This window comes from Gigantopelta aegis, chromosome 15 (genome assembly GCF_016097555.1).
Source record: "Gigantopelta aegis isolate Gae_Host chromosome 15, Gae_host_genome, whole genome shotgun sequence".
In the NCBI taxonomy this organism is placed as follows: Eukaryota; Metazoa; Mollusca; class Gastropoda; order Neomphalida; family Peltospiridae; genus Gigantopelta; species Gigantopelta aegis.
Window position 1 is genome coordinate 3,811,286 of NC_054713.1, and position 20,354 is coordinate 3,831,639.

The 20,354-nt window shown below is 36.6% G+C and overlaps 1 protein-coding gene across 1 annotated transcript in view; it reads left to right on the forward strand.

The window, feature by feature from the left end:
• The window catches only part of LOC121389970 (abnormal spindle-like microcephaly-associated protein homolog), a 73,542-nt gene extending 53,564 nt beyond the window's left edge, over nt 1-19,978 (forward strand). Inside the window, exons 19-23 of the mRNA XM_041521653.1 lie at nt 7,476-7,667; nt 9,873-10,065; nt 14,251-14,405; nt 17,584-17,733; nt 19,207-19,978. Of these exons, the coding sequence (XP_041377587.1) occupies nt 7,476-7,667; nt 9,873-10,065; nt 14,251-14,405; nt 17,584-17,733; nt 19,207-19,485 (969 nt within the window). The 3' untranslated portion in view covers nt 19,486-19,978. The remainder of the gene's footprint in view (nt 1-7,475; nt 7,668-9,872; nt 10,066-14,250; nt 14,406-17,583; nt 17,734-19,206) is intronic.
• Nucleotides 19,979-20,354: the final 376 nt, after the last annotated feature.

The following is a 20,354-nucleotide window of genomic DNA, read 5'->3' on the forward strand; positions in this document are numbered from 1 at the left end:
TTCGCACTAGATCTACACTGTACATTGATGACGTCTCATTGCTTACTGTTTATGTTTACGTGTGACGTAGAAAAATAACATGTAGTAGGTCTCGACATTGATTATTTCTGCCTTGCGGCTTGTTTCAATTGGTTTGTAATTAATAAAATACTAAACTAGCTTGCCTGTTATAGGTGTCCCATGCTATGATGTCATACATGTAAGTACATGTTATGGGGGTCACATGCTATAATGTCATACATGTAAATATGTGTTATGAGGGTCATTACTACATAATTGTCATACATGTAAGTATGTGTTATGGGGGTCACATGATATGGTGTCATACATGTAAGTATGTGTTATGGGGGTCACATGATATGATGTCATACATTTAAATATGTGTTGTGGGGGTCACATGCTATGATGTCATACATGTAAGTATGTGTTATTGGGGTCACATGATATGATGTCATACATGTAAGTATGTATTATGGGGGTCACATGATATGGTGTCATACATGTATGTGTTACGGGGGTCACATATGTCATACATGACATGTAAGTATGTGTTATGGGGGTCTTATGCTATAATGTCATACATGTAAGTATGTGTTCTGGAGGTCACATGATATGATGTCATACATGTAAGTATGTGTTATTGGGGTCACATGATATGATGTCATACATGTAAGTATCTGTTATGGGAGTCACATGATATGATGTCATACATGTAACTACATGTATGTGTTATGGGAGTCACATGATATGATGTCATACACATATTAAGTATGTGTTATCGAAGTCACATAATACGATGTCATATATGTAAGTATGTGTTATGGGGTCACATGATACGATGTCATACATGTCAGTATGTGTTATGGGGGTCACATGATACGATGTCATACATGTAAGTATGTGTTATGGGGGTCACATGTTATGATGTCATACATGTAAGTACAATGTATGTGTTCTGGGGATCACATGCTATGATGTCATACATGTAAGTATGTGTTATGGGGTCACATGATATGTCATACATGTAAGTATGTGTTATGGAAGTCACATGATACGATGTCATACATGTAAGTATGTGTTATGGGGTCACATGCTATGATGTCATACATGTAAGTATGTGTTATGGGGGTCACATGATACGGTGTCATACATGTAAGTATGTGTTACGGGGGTCACATGATATGTCATACATGTATGTGTTATGGGGGTCACATGTTATGATGTCATACATGTAAGTACAATGTATGTGTTCTGGGGATCACATGCTATGATGTCATACATGTAAGTATGTGTTATGGAAGGTCACATGATACGATGTCATACATGTAAGTATGTGTTATGGGGTCACATGATATGATGTCATACATGTAAGTATGTGTTATGGGGGTCACATGATATGATGTCATACATGTACATACATGTATGTGTTACGGGGGTCACATATATCATGTCATGACATGTAAGTATGTGTTATGGGGGTATAATGTCATACATGTAAGTATGTGTTGTGGGGGTCATGTAAGTATGTGTTATTGGGGTCATGTCATACATGTAAGTATTTGTTATGGGGGTCACATGATATGATGTCATACACAAGTATGTGTTATGGGGGTCACATGCTATGATGTCATACATGTAACTATGTGTTATGAGGGGTCACATGTGATATGATGTCATACATGTATGTAAGTATGTGTTAACTTATGGGAGTCACCTGCTATGATGTTATATGTATATGTATGTGTTATGGGGGTCACATGATACCGTTATCTCCAAGTATGTATTCCGTATTCATTGTTGAAAGCATGTTCGATGGGGGCCACATGTTATGATGTCACAGTTGTAAGTCATGTTGTGGTCTGGGGTTTCACATGATATGATGTCATACATGTAAGTCTATGTAATATGTCATACATGTAAGTATGTGTTATAGTCACATGATACGATGTCATACATGATATGTGTTTTTGTAAGTGGTCAACTGCTGTATATGTATGTGTTATGGAAGTCACATGATACGATGTCATACATGTAAGTATGTGTTAAGTACTCATGTCACACATGTAAGTATGTGTTATGGGCGTCACATCTGTTTGATGTCATACATGTGAAGTAGATGTTATGGGGGTCATTATCATTGTCATATATGAATATGTGCGTAAGGGTAACCCATAATTGTCATAACCAAGTATGTCTTTATGGGTTAGTCACATGATATGGTGTCATACATGTAAGTATGTGTTATGGGGTCACATGATAACATGTCTACATGGCAATATGTGGCATGGGGTCACATGCTACAGTGTCATACATGTAAGTATTTTGGGTCCTCAGATTTGAACACATGTAAGTATGTGACATACACATGTATGTGGGGGTCACATAAATGATATGAATATGTAATGTATGTTTATGGGGAGTCACATGAATCATGCCAGGTAATGTATTGCTTAGGTGTCGTTAAACATTCATTTATTCATTTATTAGTTTGTTTGTTTCTTCAAAGCTGCCAGCTAGTTTTGAAAAAAAAAATATTTTAAGGTAAAATTGCAAAATTAAAGTCGACAACAGTCATTTTTGACACCCTTGTTTTGTACACAATAAACAATAGACATCCAACATGTAATTTTTTGATATGATATATTTGACAAAAGGTATTTTCATATTTGTTCATATGTGTTATGGGGGTCACATGAAACATGTCACGTAAACCATATTTGGCACCAACCATGTACAATTAATTATCACATGAATCACCTAAAAAAAAAATATAAAAAATTAATTACTTAAAATATCTCCATAAAAGAACCCCATACGAGTTGTAAGTATGAAATTGCCGGGTCACATGAGCAGGGCAATCACAGGTAAGTGACGTCAGAGATGGGCGTCACTTGATCTGAAGCCTTACACTTAAAAGCATTAGTCCGTACCACTCATAATGTGTATGTGACTTGCACAGCTTACCAAAATGTGTTATGAGTGTTCGTTCGCAAAACGTTTTGCCGTATCAATATGAGCTGTTAGTGTTAAAGGGTCACATTTACTTACAACAGTGATACTGAAGAAAAAACGGATAGCGAGTAAGTATGGTTGGAGTCACATGATATGGTGCCATACATGTATGTTTACAGCCCGGAGTCCGAAATGTAACCCGGAGACAAAACCAAAACTCGGATGCTAATGCCGAGGTGTATACTGTTCATATTTAGCATAAAGGGGTCACCTCGATATGATGTATTGTAAATATGTAAAAAATATAAATGTAGGACAAACATTTTTGGGTTGGTTTTTGTCATACATATCGCATTTTTTATGTCACATGCTGTGTCATACATGTAAGTCTGTTATGCACAGGTCACATGATATGATGTCTACATGTACGTACAAGTTATGGGGGTCACATGATATTAACCATACATGTAAAACAACATAAATGACTTGAGAGTATAATCAACTTTTAAACTAAATATATTTCTATTTGCATCATAGAACGAAATGGGATTATAGTATTTTTCTCTCATAAAAAAAAGTAGCATGTTATTGGGGGCCTATTGGTAGGGTGCGTTAGAGTAAAAACGACCACTCATGATACCCAAGTGATAATTTTCTTTTGTTTGGGGGTCACATGATATGATGTCATACATGTAATTTTAGATGGGAAAGTGGGGTTAATCAAGGGTTTTACAGCATTATTTACAGTAATGAAGCAGGGCGGCTGATATGTCCATTAACATTGTACTATAGTCGCATATGTGTTATGTGATCTTACAAAAAAGTACGTGTTTTTTGTACTCTCATGTATGAATGTAAGTATGTGTTATGGTCGGTCACATGATATAATGTCATACAGTCAGGTAATGTATGGTTATTGGGGTCACATGTGTAAAACAACACTCCGATTAAATACATCGTACGTGGATATGGGGGTCACATGTTAAATGTTTGTTTGTATATGGGTTTTTTATGTATTGAATTCGGGCGATGAGGAACGTTTTTGTGACGTATTCCGCCCGAAGATTATAAAAATTGTATTCCGTATTCATTGTTGAATGCAGTTCGAGTGGCCAGTCTGCAGTACATGTGAACAGTTACTTGAAATTCATTTCTGGTCGGGTTTTTTTAGACAGACAGGTAATGTTTTCTATGTAATGTTTTAATATTTTTAGTTGATAGTTTTTTGTGGAAACTGCTGTATATGCCAATTTTCAACACATTTTAGTTAATTACTCAAAGCATTTGCGTGCATTTCTGTTTTTTTTAAGTTAACCTTTTGACAAGATTAATGACTCTTATCATTGATATATGATTTGCGTAATCCTAACCCAAAACGTAACCAATTTTCTTTCTGGGTTAGTGCAGGTGCATGCAGCACACACATTGTAAATATTCAATTCCATGGCGCCATACCCAAAACATTTCTCTCTGGCAGAAATCCTGGCATGAGATTACTGTAACAGTTATACAATGTTAGATTTTGTCCTCAGTTTTGAACATTTGGGATGTGGAAAACCATAAAAAGACAATGCCGATCGTTTAAACTGTTTATTTTTACACCCGAAGGCCGCGCTGTACGGCACTGTTGGACTGAAAAGATCGTAAGCCCCTTACTCCATATAGGTAAACAGTTAACAACAATGGAAGAATACAGCGGCTCTGATTCATTTCCAGGTAATGTATTGCTTAGGTGTCGTTAAACATTCATTTATTCATTTATTAGTTTGTTTGTTTCTTCAAAGCTGCCAGCTAGTTTTGAAAAAAAAAAAAATTTAAGGTAAAATTGCAAAATTAAAGTCGACAACAGTCATTTTTCACACCCTTGTTTTGTACACAATAAACAATAGACATCCAACAGTAATTTTTTGATATGATATATTTGACAAAAGGTACTTTTTATTTCTTTCATCTTTTAAAACTTAAACTTAATATTTTGTCCAGAATTATGAAAAATAAAAACATACCGAACTGTAAACAGCGTTGTCTGGTTGTTAAAGAATTTTGACAGGGGTCAAGGTTAATAGTTTTTATTTTAATGTGGCGAAGCATATTGTAATAATATAACTAATTTTGAATTTGAATGATGCCACTTTGTTTCTCCTTACAGTAACTATAAACTGAATATATGACTTTTCCATTTTAAGAAAGCTGGAAAAATTGCTATTAAAAATGTTTTGTTTGAACATTACTAATGCACCTGAATCAAGGTTGAAACATAAAAACCATGGTCGCCAGCAGGGTTAGTTGGAAAAAAAACCCTCTTACTGGCCCTTCTCAAATTCTATGTCTTCTAGATACTTTTTTTACTGTCTAGTACTGTAAAAAAAGGTATATATTTTTGACAAACAGTTAGTCTTGTTGAAGTCTAAAATGCTATTTCCTAAAATGGGCATAACATTTGAATGGCTAGGTGTATCTAAGAACTGTAAACAGTTGAAACTAGACATATAAATAGCTTTCTGATCATACCACACACGTTACTGAATTCACAAATAATTTATTTTCTCAAATGGGGCATTTTGCTTGATCATGCCCTACTGCACTGTACTTTTTATTGATGCAACAATAACATGTACATATATAGTGCTAGTTTTAAGAAATGGAACACCAAATGTGGATATGTCATGTATGATGGGGAAATCGGTAGATTTTTGTTGTTTTTGTAAGTTTGTGCGGTCAAGGTAATATTTTACATGTAGATGAAGCAAACTACTTTCTTTTCAGAAGATACATGCAGTGTGTTTATTACATTTTATGTCTATAGTGTACACGCTTACATTGTACATAGATGGAGCAACACTATTAAAGTGACTGGGTTTTGTTTTATATCTATAGTATGGACGCTTACATTGTACATGGTTGGGGAACAACAGTATTAAAGTGACTGTTTTGTTTTATGTCTATAGTGTACACGCTTACATTGTACATGGATGGGGAACAACAGTATTAAAGTGACTGGGTTTCATTTTATATCTATAGTATGCACGCTTACATTGTACATGGATGGGGAACAACAGTATTAAAGTGACTGTTTTGTTTTATGTCTATAGTGTACACGCTTACATTGTACATGGATGGAGCAACAATATTAAAGTGACTGTGTTTTGTTTTATGTCTATAGTGTACACGCTTACATTGTACATGGATGGGGATACATGCATTGTGTTTATTACATTTTATGTCTTTAGTGTACACGCTTACATTGTACATGGATGGAGCAACAATATTAAAGTGACTGGGTTTTGTTTTATGTCTGTAGTGTACACGCTTACATTGTACATGGATGGGGATACATGCAGTGTGTTTATTACATTTTATGTCTAAAGTGTACACTCTTACATTGTACATGGATGGGATACATGCAGTGTGTTTATTACATTTTATGTCTTTAGTGTACACGCTTACATTGTACATGGATGGAGCAACAATATTAAAGTGACTGGGTTTTGTTTTATGTCTATAGTGTACACGCTTACATTGTACATGGATGGGGATACATGCAGTGTGTTTATGACATTTTATGTCTAAAGTGTACACTCTTACATTGTACATGGATGGGATACATGCAGTGTGTTTATTACATTTTATGTCTTTAGTGTACACGCTTACATCGTATATGGATGGGGCCACAATATTAAAGTGACTGGGTTTTGTTTTATGTCTTTAGTGTACACGCTTTCATTGTACATGGATGGAGAGCAACCGTATTAAAGTGACTGAGTTTTCTTTTATGTGTTAACGCACACGGAAAACAATCGACCTAAACATGTTGTTTCGGAAAAACATGTTTTTGACTGCCGAGTGCGTTAGGCTTTACATTGTACATGGATGGAGCAACAGTATTAGTTAAAGTGACTGGGTTTTGTCAAATTGAATGAATAAATGAATGAGTGAGTGAGTGAATGTTTGATGACACCCTAGGACAAAAAATACAAATCGGACATTGGGTGTCAATCAACGGTATAAGTACATGAATTCATCATGTGGTATCATATTAAATGGTGTCGTGTCAAATGGTGTCATGTGAGATCATACATGTATGTGGATATTTAAGAAACTATTTAAGGTACGTCATTCCATTTTGATAGTATTCTTAGAAAAGATGAATTCATTAGTATAAGCATTTGGGTTACCAAGTTTTTTTTTTGTTCCAACCAGTGCACAACAACTGGTCAAAGGCTGTGGTATGTGCTTTCCCGTTTGTGGAATGTGCATATAAAAGATTCCTTGCTACTAATGGAAATATGTAGTGGGTTTCCTCTCTAAGATTATATATGTCAGAATTACCAATTGTTTGACATCCAATAGCCGATGATTAATTAATCAATGTATTCTAGTGGTGTCGTTAAACGAATATTTGGTTAAAACAAATATATATATATGTTGATCTTACTGACTTTGACGTTACATTTATAAATGTTCCCATTTTACGTCTAGGTGAACTTTTCCATCACCAATTAAATATTGTTTTATTATTTCAGAGATATACGAAAACATTTTTGGCCAGACTAAAATTCCTCAAGTTGCGGAATAGCATTGTTCTTATACAGAGAAGAGTTCGGGAGTGGATTCAGAGAAGGGACCAGGCAGCTAAAGTCATACAGAGGAAGGTTGTGAAATGGCTGCTTGTTGTGAAACAGAACCGACTTCATGGGCATGCTGCCAAGATACAGGTTGGTACATACAAAAACAAGTCATGTCGTTTTTATGCCAGGATCTCATAGTATTAACTATATTTTTGTAGTTCACACATCACAGCAGTCTAATCATGTGAAAGTGTGTATACATGTATTACTATTACATTTGCAGTTAAAATGTTTACTGGGTATTATATTTCAACAAAATTAATTAATTTATTTATTTATTGTTTGGGGGTTGTTGTTGTTTGTAACTATATTAGTCATGAATGTTGGGGTTTTTTGTTGTTGAGGTTGTTTGTTTTTCTTGTTATTCGACCCCTGTGATTGTGTGTGTGTGAGTGTGTACATGTGTGTGAGTGAGTACGAGTGCATACATGTGTGTGAGAGTGAATACGAGTGCATACATGTGTGTGAGTGAGTGAGTACGAGTACATACGTGTGTGAGTGAGTGAGTGCATGTGTGAGTTAGTGAGTATGAGTGCATATGTGTGTGAGTGAGTGAGTACGAGTGCATACATGTGTGTGTGAGTATGAGTGCATATATGTGTGAGTACGAGTGCATACGTGTGTGTGAGTGAGTACTAGTGTTTGTGTGTACGAGTGGATACAAGTGTGTGTGTGCGTGAAAAATAGGAATGCATACATGTGTGTGAATGAGTATGAGTGCATACATTGTGTGTGTGTGTGTAGAGTGCATACATGTGTGTGTGAGTGGGTACGAGTACATATGTGTGTGTGAGTGTGAGTGAGTACGAGTGCATACATGTGTGAGTGAGTGTTTGTGTGTGTACGAGTACATACATGTGTGTGTGTGTGTGTGAGTGAGTACGAGTGCATACATGTGTGTGTGTGTGTGAGTGAGTGAGATCGAGTGCAGACATGTGTGTGTGAGTGCATATGTGTGTGAGAGTGAGTATGAGTGCATACATGTGTGTGTGTGAGTACGAGTGCATACATGTGAGTGAGTACGAGTGCATACATGTGTGTGTGAGTGAGTGAGTACGAGTGCATATGCGTGAGTGTGAGTACGAGTGCATACATGTGTGTGAGTAAGTACGAGTGCATACATGTGTGTGTCAGTACGAGTGCATACATATGTGTGTGAGTGAGTACGAGTGCATACATATGTGTGTGAGTGAGTGAGTACGAGTGCATACATGTGTGTATGTGTGTGAGTACGAGTGCATACATGTGTGTGTGAGTGAGTGAGTACGAGTGCATACATATGTGTGTGAGTGAGTACGAGTGCATATATGTGAGTGTGGTTGAGTGAGTACAAGTGCATATATGTGTGCGTGAGTGAGTGAGTACGAGTACATACATGTGTGTGTCTGTGAGTGAGTATGAGTGCATACATGTGTGTGTGTGTGTGTGTGTGTGAGTACGAGTGCATACATGTGTGTGTGTGTGTGTGTGTGAGTGAGTACGATTGCATATGTGTGTGTGTGTGTGTGAGTACGAGTGCATACATGTGTGTGTGAGTACGAGTGCATGTGTGAGTGAGTGAGTATGAGTGCATACGTGTGTGTGTGAGTACGAGTGCTCATTTGTTTTCGTTTTTTTTAATCACATTTACGAAATTGCATTTTTGTCTAGGTATACATGTATGTTAAATAAAGAATAATAAATTTATTAGTTACCCGTTATTATCAAATTTATATCCCTTGTGACAATTGAACATTATTTCACAAGGGACATACATTTGATAATAATATCTGGTACTAAGTTTGTTATTCTATTTATTACCTCAGCCACTTTGTTTCTTTAAGAACCTTCTATTTTCATTATGACTACATTTATATAGAAACGATGTTAACAACTTTACACACTATATTCTGAGTATTTGCTATGACTATTTTATTCACGATCACAGATAATTTTTAGAAACCAAAGTTCTATTTTTTATTTTATTTTTGAAAAACTTGTACTGAATTGTATAAAAACAGCATTTTATACGCAATGCAAACATTTTAAAGTACACACAGGTATGTGACTTCATTATGTATGTTTGCCAAATCATGATGACGTCATATTTAGTACCGGCAAAGCCATTTGCTTGTAAGTGTCAAATCGTCCAATAATATTGTACGTTACACCAATAATAATTTTAAATTCTCAGTGAGAAATTATGAGTTTTATTTTCACTATTATGAATGCCTGCGCTGGGGTAATAATGTTATTTTAATGTAATAAGCTCTGTCTGAACTGTCCGGTGTATTAATTGCGTGTGTGCTGCAGGCTGTGTGGAAAGGCTACTACGTGAGACGCAACACGAAGAGCAAGAAGATAAACACTGTGAGGATACGCATCGCCGAGGCCAACAGCTCTGCCACAGAAGAGAAGAAACTGGGAAACAGGACGACATCGGCATTAGACTACCTGCTCCGATACCACCAGCTTTCATACATCTTGGATGCACTGATACAACTCGGTAATTGATTAGGTTTTACCACCCATCTTCGTGATAACACTGATAATAATCAGTGTCAGGTTTTTAATTGGCTTCTTTGTCCACTATTTCTTCTTCTAATATTAAGTTGTTTTAGAATTTAAAAACAATTAAATTTATTTATAAAAATTGTCCATCTGTTCCACATATAGTTCTCCAGACTGTTTTCTTTGTTTTGTTTTTTTTGTTTTTGTTTTTTTATATTTGCAATGCCTCAAGATATTGAGCTGAATTTTGTGTATAACCATATCACGTACAGTTACAGATCAGAGGCCTAATTCACAAAGGTCTCTTAGGCTCTGCTAGACAACCAAGCATCCTCTTTGCAAGTCTTAGCATTGCACTGTGAGATCGCAAAGTTGCGAGAGTTTAGTGAATTGATCCAGGTTTCACTTTCATTGTGTCTATGTACCCATTTTTTTGACAGAGTAATGGCCCTTGAAGTTAGGAGATATAAAAATGTATTGGGCTCCGGTAGTGGACTCCTGTCCTGGACAGAGGAGCCAGCCTCGGACCTGCGCCCATGACAGGCGTGCGCTACAACAGCTTGCTATTGCTTTAGCAGCACTGTGGAATTGAATGCAACCACAGTCAACAGGGGTTATGGAGGGCCTCCCCAGAAAGAAATGTTTTAAGAATTGACCGCAAGTATGAACCAAAAAAACTGATGTGCACACTGTTAGAAATAAAATAATAATAATAAAACCCATGAATATATTCAGTTCTTTGGGTAAGGAATACGTATCGCGGATAGCCTGATACAGGTGCATCGAATACGTGAGTGAATCATTGCAGTTCTAGTGTACACCCTCTGGTCTTCCAGGTTGGGTTGAGGTGCTTGGAGACGTGCTATGTCGGGATGGTCGCAAGGCAGGTATGCGGTAGCCTTGCGCTTCGCAACCGTTCCTTTTTGGGCCTCCCATCTCAACAAAAGAAGTCCTCTGCGAGGACGAAGGTCTCACTAGAGTTGATATCCAGAGAAGTGATACAGGGCTGGCCGGTGGTTCCAACACTGCAGTGTTCAAATCCTTGGCTGGCGGTGACCGTCTCAGCTTGTTGGGCTTAAGTCCAGCAGGCTTGACAGGTCGGGGCTGGGGTGGTAACGCAGATGGGATCGCAGTTTAGATGCCAGTTTAAGTCCCCCTCTCTCTCTCTCCTCTTCCATGTCCTTGTCCTCTGTGTCTTAACTTCACCATACACCAAAGTCACAGTAGCCCATGACCCGGTGTAGGCAAGGCAATATTCAATAAGCAGTTCAAATGACAAGATCACCATCCCCAGGGTGGGGGGTAGATTCAGAGAACATGGCACAACAACTTGTTCCAGCGAGATCATTGGGTTTCCTCTCTTTCTGTTGACCATATATCAAAATAACCAGATAGACACCAGTTAAGTAGCCACAGTTTAAAAAAGGAGTGGGACGTAGACCAGTGATAAAGCGCAGTCCTGATGTGGAATCAAACCCCATCAGTGGGCCCAGTGGACTATTTCTCGTTGCAGCCAGTGCACCACAACTTGTATATCAAAGATCATGGTATGTGCTATCCTGTATAGGATGGAGCATATAAAAGATCCCTACGTACCAATGGGAAAATGTAGTGGGTTTCCTCTCTGAGACTATGTCAAAATTACCAAATGTTTGACATCCAATAGCCGATGATTGATAAATCAATGTGCTCTAGTGGTGTCGTTAAACAAAACAAACAAACTTTAGTTTAAAGTGCTGAGTTGTCATCTAAAACTGCTAAAGATCTAAACAAAAATGTACAGATTAGATAATAAATCTTACAAAAAAGCCCATGGAAAACATGTAAACAACTAATTTGTCAGTACGTGTACGTGTAGCTAGTACACAACAATTTATCGAGTTGCTGGTTGTGAAAATCAATAGGCTTGAGTTGCTGACAATCCCATCTACAGAGCAAAGATGTGTGATAACCCAACAAATGTCTTACATTACAGTATTACCATATATGGCATTAGTGTTTGTGAAGGCATTGACCCATGGATATTTAATATTTTACCACTGCAAGGCTTTGCAGTCACCTCGTTTCATGGTATGATTGATGCTTGTTCATTATCCTAACTTCACCAAACCAAATTTCATTATTATAAAGTCAACCTGTATTGTACTTTTGTTATTCCAATATGCTCTTTTTATTCTTGGTTGAAGAAACTACATGTAAATAATTTAGAACATTTAATAATTGTAATAAATAAATACTGTAGATCCATTATGTATTGCATCATGAATGTTTTGCGATATGACAACAGTAGCCCAAACTGCGTGTAGAAAGTATTGCGACATCAGATGTAGCTTACACGAAAAATATCGGGATCTTAGATGTTACTCAAAGATAATAAAAATTAAAATTCTTCAAAAGCAAACGTTTTGTGCATCATTACAGAGTGCTTACACGCCATGTGTTGTTTTAACTAATAGCTACAGCTTACATTTAGTGGCCAGTATGCAGGTATACATGTAAGGTGTACATTATCATATTTTTTATATTTATGATAGAACATTTGATAGAGAAAAGCTACGAAAATCGCTCATCTTAGATTCTCGTTTGATTTTCGTTGTCCATTAACCTTTTCATTTGTATCTGAACTGCCGAAGAAAATTGGTCGTGTAAATACTAAAACCACACAAACGACATATTGGTTGTCTGAAATTTTTTAATTTTATGCCCTGTTGTAAGCTGTTTTGTAGCGCTTACGTGAAAGCCAAAATTGGAATAATACATTTTACTCCTCATTAGGAATACAAAATATACAGTAGAATATATTAAAACTCATAGTCATAATTTTATTATAAAATTAACCTTAGAAAGGAAATTGTTAAAGCCCAGATGTGTATGATACTTCATATTACTGGTAAGTATATGTTTTTCTGCTACTGTCAGTGAACTGTCAGACAGGCCAAGTGTGTTAGCAGTTGAAGACCGAGAAACAACCTAGATATAGATGCAGGGAGGTACGTGTACTCTTATGTAGGAAACTGAAACCCTAAGGCATTAAATTAAGTCAAGAATGGCCGTTCAGGTTCATGGAGATATGTATGTTTGTCAGGAAAGTCAAGAAAAAACATCTTATTTGAAGAAAACCTACAGCCCCTAACCTTTGATCAACTGTGACTTTTATCAGATACATTTAAGGATTAATTGTCTGTTATTTCTTTCATGTTATCTGGCTATGAAAACAAAATCATCCGCAAACTGAATCGGTGAAGCTGTTGTCACAGATTTGTTTAGTTTTTCATACCTAGATGAATTAATGTAAAAGAAATAACGGACAATACTTATAATTAATTTGAATCATACTTGCTAATAACAACACTAAAAGTATATACTTTATTTTGAATTGTTTTTTGTGTATAAACAATAACGCTGAATAAGACAACTTGCCCTTGTAAAATGACATCATGAGATATGACGTTCCATGGTCCGAATCTTGCCAAAAAATATGGTGGCCCAAAATATAATAATGGATGTTGGCAAATTATGGTAAGCGAATCACAAACCACAAGCAAGATTTTAATGTTGAATAAATATATGCAATACAAATATTAATAGTGGCTCATATGTTATCGCTCTAAAGAGGATCGCGACTAACACCATTATTTTTTAATATTTAAGTCACCCAAACGGGACATTGGCCACAGGCTGTTTCGAGCCCTGTGTTCCCTGACGATGTAATTTTTATGTTCATCGAGAAATGAACAAACTCCCGTTGCTACGTCTGGACCAATGAGATGACATTATATTGTAATGAATGTAATGCAAATTTAATTAGGGTATATCCAAGTATCATCAGTGTTTCTGCTATGTGATTTTGTCGTAACAATAAATGTGAATGTGATAAATGTGCCCTAACCCATAGATTACCAGGCCTGTATTTTGTGGTGCCCTGTACATGGGTTATCAGACACTATATTGCTCATTTCGATGCCTGTTACGGGTACATTATGTGACAGGGTGGACAGCTCAGAAATAAGACCGATCTAGTGGGGAGTACGCTGACATCAGAGTAGAAACAGGTTGTGACTGTTAAGAAATGAAGAGAATCTTCACTTTCCCTACCTGACTTTGTTGGGGGGGGTTTGGTTAATTATATTTGTTTTTCTGGTGTATCAGTTTCAGGATTGTTGCGTAATTGTTGTTGTAGATGTAGCCACCCGATTGTCGCCGCGATGTTGCAAGCGTCTGGTTGAAGTCAATGCCGTCCACGTCATCTACAGACTGATACAGAGCGGCAATCGCAGTCTGCCGCACATGGAGCTCATTAAATACGCTGTCAATATTCTCCTCAACTTGGTCAAGGTGGGTTTTACACGGCTATGTTTTCAACATGAGGATTCGAAATAGCAAGTACGGTATGGCCTGCTGTTATGTTTTTTTATAATAGGAAACAGAAAGAAATATGGCCAGCTAAGAAAATATATGGCCTGCTGGAAATTGTTTTGAGATATTTTATTGATCAAAATAAAAAGTCAAAAGGATTGCACAATAGGCAGAGCCTATATAACACAGCACGGGGTAAGTGGAGGGTTGAGACAGTGTGTGGAAACTTGGGACCTCTGAGATATATTTCAGAGCATTATAAAATTAAACTGTAACAGAATAATGAGCACAACCTCGGCTAAGTAGAAGATAAAATGGTTGTATGCACCTGTACTTCTGTCTCTAGAAAAATAACCCGCGATTTTTGGGGGTAAGTCTAGCAGATGAATTTTTAGTTTACCTGCTAGGTCTAAAATATTTACTGGGTTTTTTTTGTAGGCTTCTATTTCACTTGAAAATTATTTCACGAGGGACATAAATTTGATAATAACTGGAACGGAGTTTGTTATTCTATTTATTAACTCAGCTATTTGGAACGGAGTTTGTTATTCTATTTATTAACTCAGCTATTTGGGGGGGGGGGGGGGGGGGGGGGTTAAAGCCTTTATTTTCCATATAGCCTACATCAGCTAGACGTCCATGTATATAGAAATGACGTAAACTACTTTATTGTTCTCGGTATTGCTTTAACTTTCTATTTTATTCACGGTTCACAGATAATTTTCAAAACTCAAAGTTCTATATATTTTGTAAAAAAAATATCTATAATGAATTGCATTAAACTACCATTTTATTACACGCTTAACACTGAAACCAGAAAGACATAAATGCAAACGTTTTAAACTATGTGACAATCATGATTTGGAAAAGCACAAACAATGACATATTTAGTACCGACAAGGTGATTGGTTTGTTGGCGTAAAATCGTCCAATAGTAGTGTACTTTAAACCAATGCATGATGAGAAATTATGATTTTTATTTTCCTCGTTATGAGTGCCTGTAGGGTAATAAATATTTGTATATGTATATAATACATGAAGCTTTTCATCCAGTTCAGAACCATATTGTAACGATGATTATTCTGAAATCTCATCCAGTGCTGTTCTGACTGAAATTATATGATACTGCCCATATGCCTTGGTCTTTGCTAGACCGGCCTCGGTGGCATCGTGGTTAGGCCATCTGTCTACAGGCTGGTAGGTACTGGGTTCGGATCCCAGTCGAGGCATGGGATTTTTAATCCAGATACCGACTCCAAACCCTGAGTGAGTGCTCCGCAAGGCTCAATGGGTAGGTGTAAACCACTTGCACCGACCAGTGATCCATAACGGGTACAACAAATTCCATGGTTTGTGCTATCCTGCCTTGGATAAAAGATCCCTTGCTGCCTGTCGTAAAAGAGTAGCCTATGTGGCGACAGCGGGTTTCCTCTAAAAAAAACAGTGTCAGAATGACCATATGTTTGACGTCCAATAGCCGATGATAAGATAAAAAAAATCAATGTGCTCTAGTGGCGTCGTTAAATAAAATACACTTTTTTTTTTTGGTCTGCTAGAAGATTTGAAATAAACCAGTGCTAACCTTTCATTGCAAACAGTCATTCCATTTATGTGAGAGGTTTTCATTGCCCAAATCAAAGGTCATCAGGACACAGTAATTGATTTAGTTCACTAATGGAGAATGGAATTAGTTTTTACTCCTCATTCATTCATTCATTTTAACTTATTTTTGTGCTTTTATCCAATTAAGGTTCAAGCACTCTGCCCTGGGCACACACCTCAGCTATCTGGGCCGTCTGTCTGGACAGCGTAACACAGTTGGTTAGTGGTTAGTGAGAGAAAAGAAGGTGTAGTGGTCTTACACCTACCCATTCAGGGGACAATATTTCGAAATCTGAGGTAACCGGAAGTCGTTTCACGTGGTTTTTACCTAGGTAACCAATTATTCGGTTACGTGAATTATATTTGCGTAACCCATGGGTTATCTGATCGTTTACCTCAAAATTACGTTGAAATTATATTTTAAATACATAGTTTTTAGCTGAAACATAAAGTTAAAACAAATACAAAAGAAAACATTAAAAAAAAGATGTTAAAGTTAACAATATTATAAAAGAACTGAATATTAGCCCCAGTACTGAAACAAAATACAGGGGCGTAGCCAGAAATATTCTTAGAATTACGCACGCCAAAGGCATGCCCGAGCAGGGGGATTCGGGGGGCCTGCCCCTGTGAACATTTTGAAACTCAGGACGGCTGTAGATGCATTTTTAAAAATCTTTTTTCGAGTCAATTTTAAGAGGTCTATTTTATAGAACAATTACAGACAGCCTCGACCTATTCCCGGATTTTGTTTTTGCATTACGTACATGCGTAATGGGCGCTACGCCTTTGAAATAGATAAATACTCATTTGTAGGGATTCCTTTTTGCGATTTGCGGTGGCTATGCTACTTTCACTTCATCGATGGTACTTATATACTACAGTGACGTTCCAAATGTTGTTGTTTTTTAAAGCTCATTATGCGATGTTAGTATTTTTCAATTTTTTTGACACTTTTGGATTCCTGTTTACGTTAAAACTGTTTTTAACATATGTAAAATTATAGCCAATCCAATAGTACGTCTACATATATTCCTTTAGAGATAAAATAGCAGCAGAAAATTTAGCCGTCCCAAGCAGTCCGAGCACATTTCTTTAAAACTGTCGACTGGTCGCAAGTTACAACTGTTCCAATATAACGTTGTTTACTGGTTTGCTGCGCATCAAGTATCTAAAAATCAGTCTAAAACATTTGTCGGAATACCAGTAGTATGTCTGCATGAATAAACTTCCTGTAATCGTGAAGTTTGCAAGTTTTAATTTCTGAACGTTTACAGGTCATGACGTAACCGATTTGCGGTTCGCGTAAATTTAATTTTGCGTAACCGCCACGCGAACAGAACGGCGGTTCGCGTGAAATATTGTGCCCTGCCACTGAGTCGTTAAAACTCGCTCTGGGTGGAAGCCGGTACCGGGCTGCGAACCCAGTACCTATACCAATCTTATGTCCGACAGCTTAACCATGACACCACCAAGACTGGTGTTTACGCCTCATAAACAGTATTATGGGATGAAGAATAGAGAATTAATATGTGCTTTGTTTGCTGTGTTGCAGTACGACAGAACGAGGCCAGCCGTGTATGATGTGGATGACGCTGCAGCGATATTGGTGGAGTTGATGGCGGTGTACCGCGACAAAGGCCTCATCTTCAGCAAAACCTGCACGCTTCTCGGAATCCTGGCACTTGATACAAATACCAGAAATGTAAGACAGAATTTTATCATATACATGTATTAGCTAGCATATCTAGTGTAATCAAAGTATGTGATAGTTTTCAGATTAAATATTTTCAAAATTTGATAACTTTGATAATGAGATGTAAATTAATTGACGTCACGGCACTTCGTTTGTTGACATTTAAACAAACATACTATTGTGACATTCCATAACTGACTTATGTATTTATAGTAATTAAACAAAACATTTCAATAGCAACTTTACACTGAAAGATAAAAAACGTTAAGCACTAGTTTATTCTTATGTATGAACATCTAAATGATGTCATTCAAATCACTGCATCACATATTCTTACGTCATTTAAATATTGGGTAATGGATGACTGGAATTAAAGTTGCGTATACTGTTTACAAAAACAAGTTGTATTAAGCTTGAGAATATATGTTAAAGAGATCATTACCCTCGTGTGTTTCGGTATCGTCAATATCATATATTAGGAATAAAAATAATGTTTTTTATTCCTAATATATGATATTGATGATACCGAAAAACACTGGTAATAATCTCTATTTCTCTTGCTTCAAATTGGAAAAAAGAAATAAAAGAAAATGTTTGTATAATATTAATTTAAATATCAGAAATGTAAGATTGTTTTCTCTTGTATCGAATCACAAGAAAAGTAACAAAAGAAAATGTTTGCATAATAAATTTGAACATTAGAAATGTAAGACAGTTTTCTCTTGAATTGAATCACAAGAAATATGAAGAAAGAACACTTTTGCGTAATAAATTTGAACATCAGAAATGTAAGATTTCCGTTTGATTCGAATCATAAGAAGTGTAAAGAATAACACTATGAGCTTAATATTTGAACACCAGAAACAAAAGGTAAAGGTCTTACCTGATTCAAATCACAAGAAATCTAAAGAAAAAAAACCTTCTGCTTCATAAAGAATCATAAATATAAACACTAGAAATGTAACACGGTTTTCACTTCATTCAAATTACAGGAAATACAGGGGGGAAATACATGATAAAGTTGAACACAAGAATTGCAAGTCAAAGTTATCAAATGATTTGAATCAAAAGAAATATAAATAAAAATGATTTGCCAATTAAATTTGAACATGAGAAATGATTAAATTTGTTATGAAAGCCACTTGAGTGCAAGTTAGCTGCATTTGGTAGGTTATATGAATTCCAGTGATTATAATTACAGAAGTTTGACATTGTGGTGGATGATTACTGTCAAATGTCACTACAAAATTCTTTTTTTTTTTTCTTTTGAGAAACACAATTAAGTCTGCATTAATATCAGAATGAGTAACCTACCAATATCTCTGAGCCTATAAAACTTCCAGAAGTCTGGAAGATAAATGGCTTTAAATTTAGAAGCATGTGATATTTGTTATATCATGCATGTGTGCATGGGCTTTGGTTGGTGGAGGGGCATTATTTTCAGATTCTGAATATAAGACATTATTCTGTTGTTCCCTGCAGGATATCGCAAGTCAGAGTAAAGTTGTTGAAAAGATACAAACCATCCACTTCTTGACGTTACGGAAACACAGCATCGACGAGGAGCAGAGAGTCCGGCGTGCGAAGCTTGCCGCACAGAAGACCTTCAACTGCACACTCCCATTGCCGACACCATCGAAACAGCGACTGATCCGACCCGAGTGGGCACTGAGGCGGAACAGTTTCGAGGGCATACAGGACCCGCTGATGGCCATTAACTTCGTCATGGAAAATCTTATCCTTAAGCCAAAGAGGGTCTAGGCATTTTTAATGATGGAGCTTGTTTTGACTTTACAGGGGGGGGGGGGGGGGGCAATGTGGAGGGGGTGAGGGTTATTCCACGTTACCAGTGCCATACCGAAAACAAAGGTCTTGTAAATAGTGTCAGTAATTAAATGTGATGCCCGTTTGTCGGACCGGATGTGCTATACCTGTAGTTCCCAAACTTCTGTTCCTGTTCATTTTGTTTTTAAAATATACAATTATGTTATCGATGAATTTGTTTTAGTAAACATTCCACAGTGAACTGTGTGTTTATGGTGTTAATATTGAAAATCAGGGTGGGTTGGTGTATGCCTTTATAATTTGAACCAAACATTTTATCTCCGATTGTAAACTGATTCTGTACTGTGATTGGTTAATTACATTGTTTTTCCGGGATCAAATGAAAATAACACCCGGAAAGTTAATGACGTCATTAGCAATTGGAATAGGCCAAGTTGACCATTCAAGGGTCTACAGTTAGATTGTGGCCAGGTATTTTTTTTAAAGAAATAACAAATATACAGTTAGTTCCATACAAAAACGATTCAGTTTATAATGTAGATAACCATATGGAGTTTTTAGATTTGTGGGTATTGTTTGTCTATTTGATGCCTGCAAATGTTTAATTTTTAACCTCAGACTAACATCTTCAGTCAAAAATGACATTAGCGGGATCAAATAGACAATAACACCCGCAAGTCTAAAAACTCCATATGGTTATCTCCTAATTACTGTAGTTTGGGAAGCTTTGTTGCATGCTTCTATCTTTTGATTAGATCTTTCAAAACTGTTAATTCAGTATCATGCTGAACACAAGTCTGATTTCGCATATCAGCCAGGAAGTTTTTATTGTCATTTGCGAAGAC